This window comes from Pomacea canaliculata, linkage group LG10 (genome assembly GCF_003073045.1).
Source record: "Pomacea canaliculata isolate SZHN2017 linkage group LG10, ASM307304v1, whole genome shotgun sequence".
Taxonomy (NCBI): domain Eukaryota; kingdom Metazoa; phylum Mollusca; class Gastropoda; order Architaenioglossa; family Ampullariidae; genus Pomacea; species Pomacea canaliculata.
This window is the reverse complement of record NC_037599.1, coordinates 276851-294798: the sequence shown is the minus strand read 5'-3', so window position 1 is coordinate 294798 and position 17948 is coordinate 276851. Positions and strand designations below refer to the sequence as shown.

General features: G+C 39.1%; 1 protein-coding gene across 1 annotated transcript; it reads left to right on the top strand.

The window, feature by feature from the left end:
• Nucleotides 1-141: 141 nt before the first annotated feature.
• Nucleotides 142-16957, top strand: LOC112573514 (GPI ethanolamine phosphate transferase 2-like). Its single transcript, XM_025253963.1, has 12 exons — nucleotides 142-494; nucleotides 1945-2154; nucleotides 2579-2767; nucleotides 3782-3962; nucleotides 4742-4951; nucleotides 6198-6412; nucleotides 9332-9598; nucleotides 9862-10445; nucleotides 13035-13229; nucleotides 14245-14590; nucleotides 14887-15071; nucleotides 16482-16957. Exons 1-12 carry the CDS (start codon nucleotides 153-155, stop codon nucleotides 16693-16695), a joined length of 3138 nt encoding a protein of 1045 aa, XP_025109748.1. The 5' UTR covers nucleotides 142-152; the 3' UTR covers nucleotides 16696-16957.
• The last annotated feature ends 991 nt before the right edge of the window (nucleotides 16958-17948 follow it).

The window sequence follows — 17948 nt, the reverse complement described above, 5'->3', positions numbered from 1 at the left end:
TCGGAATTCTTTTTTTTTTAAGATTAAAATCTTTACACAAAATTTTGCAGAATACAACTTTTGATTAATAAAGTTTATTATAATATTAAATTAGTTTTCTTTTTGTTTAAAAAAAAGTACTTAGAAAATTGTTGTGTCGCATTTACACAAACATGAAAGCTGCAGACGACAGGCTGCTCTTGCTCATTTTCTGTTTGTTTAGCTGTTTATTTTCTTTATTGCTTTTTATGAAATGTTACTTTCCATTGAAACATGGACTAGAGGGCTATGCAGCACAAGAGTCTGCACCTCACGAACCAGGTTCTGAAATAAATGAAAATCCAAAGGCGATTTACCGACGTCTTGTGCTGATGGTGATCGATGCTCTACGAGCGGATTTTGTTGTGAGGGATCCCCCACTCATGCCTTTTACACGACAATTGCTGCGCCAGCGGCATGGTGTTTTATTTTTAGCAAAAACACAACCGCCAACCGTTACTTTGCCTAGGATCAAGGTATATCATATATTTTTTAAATGCATCTTCCGTTTGAACTAGACAATTTAAATCACTAGTTGTCTTAGATACAGAAATTAGTTGTATTAATAGTAACCAAGCAGTTACAACATGAGACTGTAGCTTCGTCATCAACGTGAACTGTTAATGCCTCAATTCTGGCGTCCACGTGACCAATCCAGCGCCATCGCTTCTTCAACAGGATGGTGCTGGGCAAGTAGTTCTTCGTTGGAGATTGTCCTCGCAGGCACTGACAGTTTGTTGAGGTCGCTGTCAGTCATTCGCCAGCACTCCGAGCCATACAGTAGAGTGGACATGACCAGACTCTGGTAAAGTCTCAGCTTGGTATTGATGCTGTACTGTGTCGACTTCCAGATGTTGCGTAGGCTACAAAAATGCCCTGCTTTGCTCAGTCTTCTCTGGATGTCACGGCCTGCTCCTCCATCTTGCGTGACCACGCTGCCCAAGTAGGTGAAGCTTTCAACCATCGGCAGGTCTTCTCCCTCTATGCTGATCGGTGTTGGATTGGTGGTGTTCAGGGTCATCGCTTCTGTCTTTGTCCGGCTGATGTGCAGTCCGACCTGCTGTGCAAAAGTGTGCAGGCGAGTCGTCTTCTCCTGCATGTGCCGGTGGGTGTGTGACAGCAGGGCCAGGTCGTCGGCGAAGTCTAGGTCTTCTAAGTTCGTGGAGAGTGAAAAACAGTTGAAGTAGGTCAAAATCCACCACATCAATGTAATAAAAACACTTTTATGTCGAGAGAAACATTTTATTAGGATTGTAAACAGTAAATAAATGTATGTCAGTGTAACTTGATCAGTAAACCAAGCCAGCAAGTGCATGCTATTATAGTTCATGATTATGAGATTATCATCTGTAAATAATAAAAGTAAATGATCATCAATCATGGGAGATTCTAATTCAGTCATCTTTCATGCAAGGTATGCAATAAAATAAAATGACAAACGTTGTTGGACTGGTTGTTGAAAACAGCTCGTGTATCCCATAAAAGAGGTTCATTAAACAGAATGAGGCCTTTCTGCTTTAATTCCTGCTCCCAACCCTTCCATTCTGTAAACTCACACTATTTTTTGTGCATGAGAGGGATGTATTTTTTTTTCTTCTTATACAACTACTTCCTTGAAATTGTGCTATCTGCATTTTTTTTTTTTTTTGGTCAAGGGTGGTGTGGAGTGTTTTAAGATTTTTTTTCTTTTTCAAGTTTCCTAATTCATGTTTTTAACTTAAAAGTATTCTGGAAAGAAACTGTTGGGTGTTGGTATTTTTCCCCCCTTCTGTGGGTTTTTTAATTTCTTCCTTCAAAGCTACAAGTTTTACACCTAGTATCTTCTCTCAGGCACAATTGACAGTATTATACCTATAAATACCCACTCAGTTGACAGGATCCTACCCACTCCAAATTTGCATCATCTCATTTCCTTCTATGTTGCAGGCCATTACAACAGGCAGCATTCCAGGCTTTGTGGATGTTGTGATGAATTTTGGCTCCCCTGTCCTAGCAGATGACAACATTGTGACACAAATGAAGCGAGCAGGAAAAACAGTGACCTTCTTTGGTGATGATACTTGGCTGAAGCTGTTTCCAGACCACTTTACACGTAGTGATGGCACAACCTCCTTCTTTGTCACAGACTATACAGAGGTGCATCAGTATTTTAATGTTATACTTAGTACATTGTCTTTAATAAGACTGAAAGTAATTTAGGTGGAAAGTGGGATGCATATGTGTTATCAAAAATGTCTTTCATTTATTTTTGTATTTTCAGATATGGCAGTTTTTAATATAAAGTATTTACACCTATTTTATTCAAGAAAGAAATGTAAGAACTGTTTTCTTTAATGTTCGACATCTGTGGGGTTTTTTGTTTTCCTCTGGGTGAAGATAGGAGCCATAAGATGGAGAAACTTTGAAAACTTATGATGGGAGAGATAATCTTAAGAGATCTTCAGGATGGAGCAATATTACATAATATAACATGCTGACATAAGATAATTTAATGTTGTTCATACATGATAGTGTGGATTAAGGGCTATCACACATATAAAGTGAGATTGACTTTCTATAGGTTGATACCAACATAACAAGACACCTTGCAGCAGAACTGGTTGCAGATGACTGGGAAATAATGATACTACACTACCTGGGACTAGATCACATTGGACATATGTCAGGACCTCGAAGTCCCCTGGTTCCTCCAAAACTACGAGAAATGGACACTGTTGTCCAACAGATTTATTCCGCAATGGAATCATGGGTGAGTCAAACTGTTACCAGTTATACATCCATCCTTATGGCGTAAGCCATGTTTATGGTCAAGAAGGTAGGTTGAACTGTTAGCAGCCATGCATCCATCCCTAGCTGTTCTTGTCTTATCCCTGCACACAAGCAGTGTTCATAGTCAAGGAAGCAGATTGTTTTCCCGTTGTACTAGATGTCAAGAATTGAACAAAAAATCCTTGCACTCAAACAAAGCCAGGGATGCTTTTCATGTTTCTCACTGATTGCAAGCTATAAATCGTGGTCACACTGGTCCCTTAGCAAAAATGCTAACAGTACCTTAGCATCACTTAACATTTTTCTTGTCAAAAGGGTCTGACTACATTGCATACTGGGGTTACTTTGTTTTCCTTTACACAAGAGTACACAGAAATGGCATCCTTCATGAGCCATTCTGGAGCTGGGTTTTGGAAACAATTGGAAGTAAACAATTCTTTTGGAATCCAAAATTGTAAGCAGAAATATTTCAGAATATCTATTATTTAAGCTCAGCTTGCTTGTTCCCTTGTGGTTTACTTTAACTATCAGTATCGTAAATTCCCAGTGTAGTTGATTAATCTGTCAGGTGCTATTCAGTATTCTTCCTGGTGTGACACCATGTCCAGCAGACAGGTTTTGTTTTTCCTTGTGACCAGTAAAATGCTGCAGCCTCAGAAACAGCACATTATAAATTATGTCTCAAAACATTGTGCCAGGCACAAATCTGCACTATTTTTTCAAAGTGATAACTGCTTTTGTAAAGATTATTCATACTTTTGCCAACATAAGAACATACAACACCTGTGAGTGTGTTAATAGTTCTACACAAAATGCTTGCATGCCTCTCAGTGATGTGACAAATTATATGTCTAGTTCAGCTAAGGCTTTCCATATCCTTTGTTTTCCAGGATATAGCCAGTGTTCTTGTTATTTGTGGGTGTACCCCATGTTTTCTGGAATGATTAGGATATGCCAGCATTTTTGTCATCTGTCTATGCTTCATGTTTTGTAGAATGGTGAGAATACTGCCAGTATTTTTGTCATCTGTGGAGATCATGGAATGAGTGACCAGGGTGGACATGGTGGTGCTTCCCTTGGGGAGATTATTGTGCCCATCATCATGCTAAGTCCTCATGTGTTGTTCCAATCCTATAAAATCAGGCAAGACACCAACCATGATGGTGCAAAAAATGGTAAGACACAAACCATTATGGTTCATACAAGATTAAGATACAAACCATGATGGTGTACACTATAGTAAGGGCTTTAGAAGATGCAGATGCAGTTATGAAACTGATGTATCAGTAAGCAGTAAAAAGTAGACAGGACAGAGAAGGAAACAATGACAGTGCACATTACACAAAACAAATGATAGTAATTTGCAATAGTGATCAGAACACAGATTGCAACAGAGAAGTACCTACTTTAAAAACTCTTCCTGTGTGGCTTTGTAACTCTGAGTCAAGTTAATAAACCTACTAAATAAATAAACTAAATAAACCAGCTAAATTATTGAAATTGTAGATTAAAAAAAAATGTGGCTTCAGCTAACAGTCTAAATGGTACAGTCGCACCACTAAACTCACATACATCATAAAATATCGCAGAGATTTTATAAAAGAATCAAATTGTTTTCAGCTTGTTACATTGGGGCATAGGCCATCGACGACAGTCTTAACTGTTGTCAATGTTTTGGTAGCAAGGATTTGTTTTTACGGGGTGGGGGTGCTGGCCCCACGCCCAACCCTCCTTTTTCAGCCGGGCTTGGGACCGTCCTTGGCGGAGGGCAGCCAGCCCTGTAAACAGATGCCACGTGCAGAGAAAGAACAGCATGCCCGAGACGAGAAATGAACTCAGGGCAGCCAACCTTCACTGTATTGGTGACAGACGCTAACAGCGCTAACCGTTGCGCCACCGGGCCGCTTTGTTACATGTGAAGAAACTCAATTGATTTCTTTTCATTCTACCACAGAAATGGTGTACCAAGAACTGCAGCAAATAGACCTGTGCCCTACTCTGGCTGCATTGCTGGGCCTACCTTTTCCCCAGAACAACCTTGGGCTGCTGGAAGTGACTGCACTTCCAGAGAAAGTTGCGATCAGGCAGAAGGTCAAGTTTTTGGACCTCAATGCTGCACAAGTAGTCCGCCTGTTAGAAAAGAATGTGGCTGACCTAGAAAAAGGTGCTCTAGTTCAACACATCTCATCAAAAAAGTTCTACTGGAATATGAAAAAAGTTTGGAAACTTTTAATTTAATTGGTGGTATATGATTATAAATTTTTTAAGATTACAGCATAAAATTAAATAAGTGTCGAACTTGTTGCATCCTTAAAATGCCGTAATCTATCAGTATGTAGAAATGATTCTTTTAAACTCATGGTATTAGCAGGAAGAATAAATATATTCATTCAGTCATTCATCCCATTCATTCATGTCTTCACTGGTACCATCTGATAAATGATTATGTTGGTCTTTTGGTACTGGTCGTCAAGGGAGATCAGCTGGCTAGATGGAGCAGCTGATAGGGCTTACCACCTAGGCCTGTCTTCAGTAGTGGTGATGGGATAATCAGTTCACTTCTTCATGTTTGCAAGCCATTTCTTCCTCTGTCCACCTCAGCGTTGTCTCTACTCCAAGGTACCTTGAAAGATGGTCTTGCTGGATCATGTGGCTGAACCAGAACAGATGGCACTGGTTGATTGTTGCAAGAAGGTTTTTTGGTGTCGCACAAGGGTAGTGTCTGCCATCAAATCAATATTGCTTGCAGAGCCAGGTTGTAAAGGGATTGGTATTGTGTACAGCTGTTCTGACCTTTTCCCGTGGAACAGTGTACAGCTGTCCTGACCTCTTCAGTGGCACTGTGTACAGCTGTCATGACCTCTTCCCATAGTATTGGGAGGTCTGCAGGCCTATTGCTTGTAGTTTGCTTGTTTTGGAGGATATTGGCATATATCCTCAGCTTGGAGTGTGCAAATCACTGCATTGTTCATTCAAAGTGTGTTTTCTGGGAGATGTTGTCTTTTAATGTCTCTGAAGTTTTGTGTTGATCTGTCTTTGTGAAGGTTTCTAGTAGTTGACAGTCCTTTTTGCTGTCACCTCATGCTATTCCCTCTTGTGTGGTGCAGCACTGGTCCTGGACATAGTTCATACATTCATTAGCTGCTTTTGTCCCCTTCCTGACATCGCATTTCACTGCTTTATACTTGGAATAGCTTTAGGATTGTTTTTCCTCTTTTTGTTTAAGACCCTCCTTTGGTCACAGAAATTTAGGATATCAATCATGATCCAGGGTTGTTTTTTTTTTTCCTTCTTTTGCCTCCCTAGAACCGATATGGTAGGTTTAAAAGTCATTGTCATTCAATCTTTAATACCTCATTTTAACCCTAACCCTTTTAATTCCTTTAGCTTACAGTCCTTTTTGTTTCCAGACCATACATACAATCTGTACAAGGCAACAGTTAGAGACCATGAAGCCTGGCTTGGGCTAGAAAATGTGACAGCACATGAGGAGTGGGAGACAATGGGCATGAGGCTGGTAGCAGCATATCAGGAGACTATACAGAGGATGTCAGATCATATTGCTCACCTGTCAACACACTATGACATGTATGGCATCATCATTGCCATTGGCTTATTGTGGATGGTATGTCATTTCAGCTGAAATGCATGATTTCTCTTTTACTTTATGCTCTTTATATTTAGTCAGTTGCCTGACACTAACAGAAACATGTTAGTACATAGGGTCCCTTTTATTATGCATTCTTACAACTTTCCTTTCTTTGGTGTTGAGCAAGTTTGAGATTATTCATTGCTAGATAACTGAGAGGAACATTAAATGTAAAATGTTAAGAACAGTGAATTTACCCTTCTGCTGGTGTTGAAAATGAAAGGAGCATTGAATGAAAATGTTGAGAACAGTTACCCTTCTGTACTTTATAGTTTGTTTTACTCAGAAAGAAATCATGAGACTTTTAGTGTCAATATTACTTGAAAAATTCTTCACAATTGTCCATAAGTTGAAATCTGATCTTTTAGATATAGCACACCAGGCTTGATAAATATATGATGGCATCAAATAGGCAAAAAAAAATGTTTCTACTTTGTCTTGGCATGACTGTGATATGGCTAGACTATATCTATTCACAAGCCTGTTGTAACTATATTATATTACATTTCCTTATATTTCCTTTAACTTATAGTTGAAGCACAGATTAATGTGCTTGTTAACAGATTGACAGTCTTATGGCTGTTTTCACATCTTGTCATATAGCCATCTCTCCTTATCTTGTAGCTTTTGTTACATCTTGAACTCTTCTGTGGAACTGTGCCACATGCTTACTAATCTCTACCCCTGCCCATTCTAGGTGCCTTATATTATCTGAGTGTATATCTTATATCCGTTTATAAACCTGTGTTCAGACAGATGCGCCAAACAATACATTCCATCAAACGCTGGACTGCGGACAGTGTTGCGAGCTTACAAGGCTGTTTTGAATGTACCAACTGGGATGTCTTTTTAGATGCATGTCCTAATCTTGACAACTTAGTTAACACCATCTTATATATCTCCTTCATAAATTGTATTATTGCATTGAAACAAACTTGTGCTTTACTCAAACAATAAACCTTGAGTAATCACAAAAGCAGTGCTAAATAAAAAAGAAATCTGTATTCTTCACGGGTTCTGCCCATGACAAGAAACTGGTACATAGAGAGGTCAATAGTGCTGTTGGTCAGGCCAGGGTAAGATATAAGACTAAAATGGGGTCGTAGTTTGGTACAGGTAATATCTGAGCAGCTTGGCAGGGACTCAAGAACATGGCCAATGTTAAGATTGGCTTAAGGGGTCGAAAGCCAAAATCTCCATCTCAGGCATGGACAGTATGGCCCTACATAATGCTCAAGGTGCTAAATTCTCTTCATTTTGTCAAGAGGGTTGAGATTTGTCAAAAACAAATTGTGGAGCTGTTTCAGCAAGTAAAGATTTGCAAGGTTTAGGTATTAGCAGCAGAACATTACATTTCTGCATTCACCAACTTGGAGACATTTTCCAACACCTATTTCAGTGCTCTGTGGATTTGCTTTCCATCCCTGATGCTTGGATATTGCCCATCATAGTCCCGTTTCTGAAGAAAGCTTCAGCTCAGCGTCTCAGTGACTTAAGACCAGTGGGCTTAACATCATTGGTCATGAAAGTATTGGAGACAGTCATCAAAAGCACTAATTCTAAAAGCCATAACAATTATCTTGACCCCTTGCAATTTGCATACCAGTCCAAACGAAGTGTTGATGATGGTAAACTATTTATTGTCCATACTTTGCTCACCTGGAGAATTCACAAGGCCATGTACAACTGTAGTTTGGTGACTTCTCATCTGCTTTCAACACCACATATCCTAGGTGGAAGACTCTAGGTAGCAGAGTTTTCCATTGACCATCAGCTTGTGTCATCATCATTCACTTTTTGGTTGACAGGCAGCAAGTACTTGTCAATGATACTTTTACCGACTGGGTCATAATGTGCACCGGCTCACCCCAAAGCTGTGTTGTATCCCTGCTTCTGTTTATTCTGTATACCAACAGTTGTCGCAGTAACCATGAGGGTCAATATCTTATCAAATTCTCTGATAACATTGCACTGCTGTCTCTCTTCTTAGCAAGCCAATAGATGCCCATGGTGTAGCTTTAGATGAATTTATTGCCTTTTAGTTTGGTGCAATGACAATTTCTTAGAACTTACTGTGAGTTATACCAAAGAGATTGTCTTTTGATTGCTGTCACAATTCTTCATCAAGTCCCATAAGTGTCATCCATGACAGGGAGGTAGAAATTGTTCCTGCTTTTAACCCTGGGCACCATCTTTGATAGGAAACTTCTCTGGGATTCCAACACACAAGCTGTCATGAAGAAGGGTCAACAGCATCAAGGACAAGAGCAGCTTACATCTTGTATTCATCTGCTCCAAAGTCATTGGGACAGCCCAGAGTGCTCTTCAAACTCTGTATAACAGGCAATCACATCTGAAGGTGTCTGAAATCCTTTGTGATGACAGACATGTCCTGTCGGGAGAATTTTTCAATTCCCATCGGGCCTCTAATTCTGTGTACCTGCATGCAGGACCAACAGACAGTTTGTTGTTTCGGCTGTGCGACTTCTGAATGTTACTGTGTGCCAATGAATGCAGCTGTCTGAAACATGAATGCATGAGTCTGTTTCGCGGATATGAATAAGTTATGGTATTGTTTTGTGCTTTCATATTGAGCTGCCCCAAATTGCCCTCTAGGATAAAGTGTTGTCTTCCTTGTGCTTCAGAGACGGCAGTGTATGATATTGGAAAAGCTCAAGTCCTTGGTAGTAATATAGCAACAACTATGAAACTCAGTTCGCAGACATGATTCATATCCTTGATAAATAAGTAAGATATAAAACTTGAAATTGTTTTATTTTTTAAAAGTTAAAGCTGGCAAATATATTTGATAACGATGTGTATATTACGAAAACAGTATTAATATATATTTGATAACATTATCTGTATTACAATAATAGTATTATTCTTTTCCAGATATTGGGAATCCTTCTTTTAGTGAGAAGAGATAGAGCCATATTTCCATCTGCACATGGAGATTGGGTCTCTACTGCTGGTCTTCTTGGAGCTGTAGGAGCCATATTAGGTCATGTGACGGTGTGTACTAGTGTGTACAAAAGTGAGACTTTATGCACATGGAGTCCAACAGGCATCATGCTACAGACTCTTATGCTTGCTGACTTGTTGTTTGCCTTTTTTCTACTGGTGCATCTGTTTGCCAGAGACCTACTGAGCAGTCACAAGGTGAGACGTGTAAATGTGTGTATGTGTGAAATAAAATGCTGTGTGAGAACAGTAATGCAAAGACAACATGTACTGTTCAAGATTATGAACATTTTGTCATTTGCACATCTTATGTTTATGCTACCTCTGCAGTTACTACTTCTGGCTTAATCTTTGTAATGCCTTGCACTAGATGTTGCCAAGACATGAATAATTACAATTATTTATTATCCATAGGTAATTATACCTATGCTTTTATATGAATGCTTTATTTTTTTCATCAGCCTCATACTGTGGGCTTGAACTGGGTCGAAGTATGTTTAATAGGATCGTGGCTGCTGCAAGCACTGTCTCTGATGTCCAGCAGTTTTGTGGAGGAAGAACATCAAACATGGTATTTCCTCACTACCTCACTGCACATTTTCCTCCTCTTCACTCACCTTATAGCTGCATTAACCTCCAAAGCAACATCACCAACTGGCAGAATTCATCCCTCTGTCACAGGGCATGTTTGCCAGACTGAGTTCAGGGGTCAGGAAGCTGGCCATGACCCTCATGCTGCAGACACATGGAGAGACTGTACAATCACACAGCACAGTCAACATATTTTACTTCAAAGTGGTGTAAAGAATGCAGAAAAGAATTCAGAATTCACAGAAATTAGGGACTTCAGCAGAAGTGGTAAATTCAGAAGATATAAGGAAGCAAGTAATTTCTCTCAACACTGTGTGACTGCATCATGGAAACAACAAGTCAAGAGGGCAGCAAGCCTGCTGGCCATACTCTTTGTTTTTCGTATCCTGCGTCACTGGAATCAAACAGGAAATAAATGGCTGGAGATACCTGACGTTGGTGACTGGTTGGTCAGGTAGTTTGCTTACATATGCTCTATGTTACCTTGAGTAGTGAGTAATGAAAGTGCTCTGACTTTTATCAGGCACGCAGAGTGTTGTGCATAGTATCACATAGCCTAAATCTCTCTCTCTGTGTACATATATAACTTTATCTGCCTGCATACTCTTAGGTATTTGGTTTCATTTTTGTTGTGTATTGTATCAAATGGTGTATTACCTGAGGTCATGTATTGTATTGGTTTTGTGTCAGTGTCTCTCTTTTGTCCATGTGTTAATGTATAAGTGTGTGCTTGGGTGCGGACACATATCGACTGTCAGTCTCCTTTATCTCACCATAACGGATTCTTTATGCTATTCACTGATGAGAAGGTCACTTAGTTGGTGCGTCCACTCTATCCTCACTGCTTCACTATCATGTTGATCTTAGTGATTGAAAGATGATTTAATCTAGACACATGACTATTTCCAAGTTTAAATTGATCTGCTTTTATTACAGACTACTAATGACTTTGTTGATCTGCATTACAACATCTGTAACCAGTCTCTGAGGCCGATTTGAAAATGATTATTCTAAAAGCTAACAACTTGCCAGTTAGTTTCAATGCCAACAAGCCTTCTTACTGAGTGCTTGGATAATTTACTTCCAGCCATCATGAATATTGTAAATGACAGTTTGTCAACAGGTGTGTTCCCATCTTTGTTTAAAAATATCTTGGTGAGGCCACTCCTTAAGAAGTCTATGCTTGACATCATTTTGAACAGCTACCACCTCTGCAAGACCTCACCAACAGACTGACAGACATTTCAAATGCATATGGAATGGAGACCAGGACTGAAAAGAGCAAAGTGATGGTCAATGGCAGTGACAAAGCAGAGATTTCTATGAACGTGGTACAGCTTGAAGAGGTCAGCAGATTTAAGTATTTGGGACCCACCACGGCAGCTCCACCCAAGATATTCAATTCAATTCAATTTTATTATCTCAACGAGGAGAAATTGCAAGACGTAGTGAAACAACTGGCTTATAATAAAAACTTAATTCCACTCAAACCAATAAACTATCATCTCACACAAACACCTACAATCCATGTAAATAACCCAACTAAATAAGACAGAAACATCACTAAAACTATATTCCAAAAACACACACCCACACCCACACACTCACAAATCCTTACAACACTTGTTAAGCAAGACAACAGACTTATTTATAAAGCTATTCCTGGAACGGGCAGTGGACGCTCTTGGAACATTATTCATAACGTCATATCCGCATCAGGATCACAACAGCAACAGTGGCAATGTCTAGACTAGATAGGATCCGGCATAACCAACCATAAGATAAGGTTCACTACCATGTACAATCCCTGGTAGTGTTGATCCTGTTCTACGGATGTCACACGTGGACTCTGCTTGCCAAGACAGCAAAGAAAATCCAGGCTTTCCAGAACAGGCTGCTCCAGATCTCATATAAAAAACAATATCAACGACTTTGTATGAAACAAGAAGGTCGCTCTTGTAGGACAACAGGAACCTCTACTTTCAACAGTCAAGCGACGTAAGCTGGTATTCTTTGGCCATGCCACCTTGACCCAGCATGATACCTTGTCGAAAACTGTCCTTCAAGGCCCCTTAGTGGGTAGCCGGTGCCGATGTGGCCAAAGAAAGAAATGGCTTACAAATGTCAAAGACAGGACTGGTCATCAAGTACAGGAACTGCTGACCCTCGCCCACAATAGGTAAGAGTGGCGGCCCAGTCAGCTGCCAAGTCTATCCATGTGCTCCCCCCAACGACAGGTGCCATTCAAGGGACGACTGACTGACTTGAAAAAAGCAAAACAAAAACACTAATAATCTATCATCTGTGATATTATTTTCTTCGGAAGCTTCTAGCAGTGTTCAAGAATTTATAAAGCACCAGATCAAAACAGCATATAAATCACTTATAGGTTGTGGCTTATTCTGGATGATGACAATTTGAGCGCATTCTGTAAATATTATATTGGTGGATTTGCACTGCTTCCCTGGCTTGTGAGTTCATTGAATATTATGGTTTTTCAAGAAGCCTTTTGCAAGCTCCTCTACAAGCAGGAAAAACAATAACGACGCGTGTCTTTTTGGGCCATCCTATGACCAAAACTGTGGTGTGGATGAGAGGATTGGCAGACTTGCTTGCATTTTTATTAGCTTTATATGTTTTATCATCCCATTTGTCATTCTATAGACATAAAATTTGTATGCTGTGTGGTGTGCGTCTGTGTGTGTTCTTATTATTCTGTCTGTGTACTTTATTATTATTATAATTTCTCTTGACTGCAAGTGGCACACATATGATCTTTATGTGCTTTGACTCTGTATTACATTGTTGTTTGTCTTTATTTGTAGAAAGTGCATTGAATCTAGTCTGTAGTGGAGAAATGTGCTATATAAATACGTGTATCCACATATCTACATATATGCACAGGTATATAAATATCTAATTTCAAAATCTGTTTACAAATGGAGCATCAAATATTGCACATAGTGTGTCTATATTTCTGTTCTGTAATGCAATATAACTAGAATTTATACCTTTAATGTTTCGATGTATTTTTGCTTTTCAGACCTGACAAGAAGCAAGAATTGTCACTCACAGTTATGGCCTCCTTGCTGACCTTGTTCATCTCACGCATGTCACACATTCGATCTTGGATCAGTCGAGTTTGCTTTGCTGGTAGCCTTATGGCAGCATACTGCAGCAAATCTGGGGCAGGGACTGTGTTGCTACCATTCTTCCTGTCTGAAGCTGTGTCATCTCGGTGAGTATCATAGCATGCATTACAGCTTTGTCATCTCAGTATCATAGCATGCATTACTGCTGTCATCTGAGTTGGGTAGTATTTTGGGGGGTATGATTGTAGTATGCTGGATAGTCATCTTAGTGGGTATCACAGTAAATTAGTGTAAATTCTATATAATATCTAAATAGATATTTCAACTCCACCTGGAAACCCCCCTCGTAACCTGCCGGTCCCAAGCCCAGATGAAGGAGGGCTGGGTGTGGGGCTAGCAACCTTGTAAAACAACCCATGCTACAGAAACCATAGCTAAAACTTGAACACATTGAGAGCCTGGACAGGAAGATCCCTCTTTGGAAGGGCCTATGACTAGTGTTGGCGAAAGGAAGTCAGCTCGCTGACCCATCTTTTCACAGCCAAGGCAAAAACCAGGATAGTGACCTGGAACATCAGATCACTATACAAGAGAGGAAAATCAGCTCAGGTAGCCCAGGAAATAAAGAACTATGGCATCAAGCTCCTCAGCCTGTGAGAGACAAGGAGGAATGGCAACGGTCAGACCAGACTTTCCTCAGGGGAGACTATCATCTGCTCTGGACATGAAGACGCTGACCATGACCACACACAAGGAGTAGCAGTACTGATGACACCAGAGGCTGCAAGAGCACTTATAGCATGGGAACCAGTTTCCCCACGATTCATATCAGCTCGATTCAACTCCGAAGGAAGAAAGATCACCATCATCCAGTGCTATGCACCTACCAGTGCAACTAAAAAAAGTACTCTTCTTTGTGCCGCTCAGCGAGCTTGCATCCATATAGGAAATGCACTTTACAAATTCAAGTATTATTATTATTGTTTTTATTAAGGTGATGGTATTTATTCTTTCTGAGATGTCCATTTGTTTGCCATATAATTTTCGGCTATGTTTTATGAGATCAGATATGGCAGTACAGTTTTTTTCTCGATTTCTTGGATTCAGAACATTATACGTGTGGATCAAAGGACCTTTTTCATGAAGCTCTCTATGTTTCAGGGGTATTTTTGAGGCTCGGCTCTCGTACCTGTTTATCTTGATCCTGTGCTTGAAGGAACTGTGGCAGTCACGAATGCCTGTGGTCCTAAAGGGCACAAAGCTCCTATGTTTTGACCACCACAAAGTGATCACCACTGATAGATTTTACATCTTCCTAGAAGCCTTGCAGGTGGCCTGGATGTCACTGATGTCTTTGTTGTTACAGCCACACAATGTGCCAATAGTGGCAATGCTTTCTTTGATAGAAAATTTGACTAGCATGAGTGTAGTGCCTGTGGTGAGACTGAAGCCCAAGTACCTGCTTCTGTACTGCCTTGCCATGGGACAAGCCACCTTCTTTTTCCAGGTGATCCACAAAGTGTCTTAAACCGGTATAATAATTGTTTTGCTTTTATTTATAGCTGTTTGTGTTTTTGTGAAAGTCCTTATAATCAGTCAAGTACCTTTTACTGAAGGTTCTAACTCTAGTCAAGACAAAGAAAGTATAACTGTTTGTTGTTTTCTCTCTCCAACAAGAGCTCTACTTTTTTTCTCTTGACTTTTGTTTACTTTTGTTGGAGAGGGAAAACAACAAACAATACATGCATAAATAAATGTTGCTTAAAAATGAATGTGGCTGTTTAAAAAAATGCTTGTTTTCAGGGCAACTCCAACAGTCTAAGTACAATAGATGTGTCAGCTGGCTACATTGCTCTTGAGCAATACCAACCAGTATTAATAGGCATTCAGATTTGCATCTCCACATATTCTGGTTTCATCTTCTGGCTCCTCGCCTGCCTAAAGTATATTAATCTGTCCAGCCCATCTTGTTGGACTTGTACTCTGTGGTCAGTATGCATTAGTTTGCCTGATTTTATTATTTAATTTGATTATTTTCTTGTACTTTGTGTGCTAGCATATCAGTATAGGATGATTTGTCTTATTTACCAAGACTACCATTTTCCACTTTTTCAAGTAATCTAGCCCTTTTACGGATTGCAAACAATGAGATTGAAATAAGTTATTTCAGCATGTCAGAAATGTTAACCACTCTTCTATATTGCAGGAAATGCCTGTCATAAATGATAAAAAGATAAACTGATCTTGTCTTTACTAACATTAACTCTTTACATTTGGGTGAGCAATATTAAACATGGTGGATGGTCACTCTTCTGCCAATGGGAAGAGTATTTACTTTAAACTATAGGTCCCTGTGTTGATGTTTATTCAGTGGGGTAAAAAAGAGGGTTTCATAGGATGTAATAGAAAATTGTGGATGAATCTATCTCTCTTTCACTATACCTCTAACATTATTCCCTCTATTGCTATTTTAAAATTCATCTGCTAAGTGCTACCAATGTTTCATCATATTATTCAAATAATCTCTTTTGCCTGATTAGCTTGTATATGTTATCAAATTGACTTGTTTAAACAAGCACATACAATGTTTTTCTTACCTGTCTCCAATGTTATGAACAAATAATAACTAGACATACCGTATCACATGTTAAATCACACCTACTTTCCCATTTTATATTATTTTAAAATACAATCATATACTGTATCATGATAGTTCAGTCAATGACAGAACGTGCACTCCCTATAATGTTTTCGTAAAAAATTACCTCGGGATACATTTCTCAAAACATACCTAATTGTAAGAATTGTATAACTGCTATTCTGCTTAATGTGGGAAGTTTGTATGGGTTAGTGTGCATGTGTTCTAGGGAAGGGGTGGGCAAAGTTTTCTATCTGTGTGCTGGTCTCAAAATTCTATGCATCAGGCTGGTAACATACTAGAAACCCAAGCCGAGTGACTGCATGACAAACATAATGAAAATTGGATGAGACAAAAAAATGTCTATTTTGTGTTAAAATGTTACAGGCTGTCAATTTAGAAAAAAAAGTTGTATTTGATAAATTTCAAATAGATGTAGGTTAAATATAAAAAAATTATGAAAATAAAGTACACTTCACATTTTGGAAGAGGAGTCGGTGCGTGGGGTGCGGCCCACAGGCCATACTTTGCCAACCTCTGTTTGAAGGGGTAGTGAGTGGATGTGTACCAGATATTTGCTTTTCACCTGGATTAATTTTTTATACCATAAGGCAGCTGACATTTTCATGTTTGTTTAAAGGTATGTGTGAACATGTTTATTTGCTTAGGGTTTATGTTCATTGTATAGAAATGCTCTTTCATAATCATGTTTGAATTAATTTTGTGTGACAGTGTTAAAAACCTGCTCTTCTTATTGCAGTGCCTTTGAAGACCTGGCACACATGACAATGCTGACGTGTGCTATGCCATTAGCCTTGTATACAGTGACTGCAACTGTGCAGAGGCATCATCTGTTTGTATGGACAGTGTTTTCACCTAAGCTGCTATACATGGCTACACAGAGCGGAGTTATGTTTGTTTTTGTGGCTGCATGTTTGCTAGCCGTCTTTGTTCTCAAGGGTAGCAGGAATTAACAATATACACTGTCTGTTGAGAAGCAACCTATTATTTACTCATTCCTACACTGTTATGTTGTTGCAGCTGGCTGTTGTTACAACTGCTGAATCAGCTTGTCACACTGTCATCTCACTTGCCTCTCTTTTTTACATATGCTGCAGCAGCAGCTGGGGAACTAGCATGCATTCTTCATAGACAGCAAAGTGCCTGAGAAATCAAAGCCATAATTTATACAAATGTGAGTGAGATGTAAGACAGATTAAACATTTCTGACATTCATTCATCATGTCACCCTTATCCATCTTGAATCGTGAAAGTGACATTTTTGTAAAGATTATAGTCTAAAAGTGTAAACAATTCTGAGTTGTTAGTGGTTTATTTTTTCCTTTTTGCAAACCTTTGTTTTTCATAGTTGCAATCACAAAACCTTGTAAATACAATAACAGTCTTGGTTCGAATTACTTTTTTAGATATACCCAAGCTTTCATTAGGCTTGGAGGCCTGTTGTTGAAGTCAGTGGACTCCTGTAGGGTTACTGGTAATGACAATAGAAGACAAGTGACATGTATATATAATCATGTGCACACCTATAACATCACACACACCACTGATACTTCATCTGAAGTTGAGCAGCTGGACCACAGATGGCACAAATGATTTCAGATGTCTATTTTACATATTGGCAAGGAATAACGTTTACCTGAGCTTAATAATACAAATTCTCTCGTTAGTACGTGTTCAGGTATAGACAAAATATGTGAAGCTTTCCTTACTATTTGTTGATCACAGAAAGAAGCTAAATCCCTTTGTTTGATACCAATTATCTTAGAACAGATGTGGACAATACTGTTCAAACTAATCCTATCATGGACAAAGAGATTGCAAAACCAGCATACAAATGAAAAGGATAAAAGACTCTCAATAAATGACTGGTAGAAGCGGCCTAAGATTGCTTGACTGACTGAACAACTATTGAGCTTAGGCAGAAGGTACATTCTTTGTTTGCTACGTTTAAAAATGTGTTCGGTGTTTAAATTCCACTTCAGCTGGCAATCAAAAACAGTTCCCAGGTACCTGAAAGAGTTAACAGTTTCATTACATAACAGTGTATTACACTGTGACAAACAAAATTATCTTTGATTCTCTTAAAGTCTATAATTACTTCTTTTGTTTTGTCTACATCTAACTCCACAAAGTTCTCGTCACATCACTGTATTAAATTTATTAAGGCATTACCATGATCTTGTTTATGTTCCTTCAAAAGAGTCAA

Bases quoted from the DNA above. Each gene is read 5' to 3' on its own strand.
- LOC112573514 (XM_025253963.1), top strand. From the start codon at position 153: ATGAAAGCTGCAGACGACAGGCTGCTCTTGCTCATTTTCTGTTTGTTT. The intron at 2,768-3,781 runs GTGAGTCAAACT...CATGTTTTGTAG, and splicing joins ATTCCGCAATGGAATCATGG to AATGGTGAGAATACTGCCAG. The intron at 3,963-4,741 runs GTAAGACACAAA...ATTCTACCACAG, and splicing joins CCATGATGGTGCAAAAAATG to AAATGGTGTACCAAGAACTG.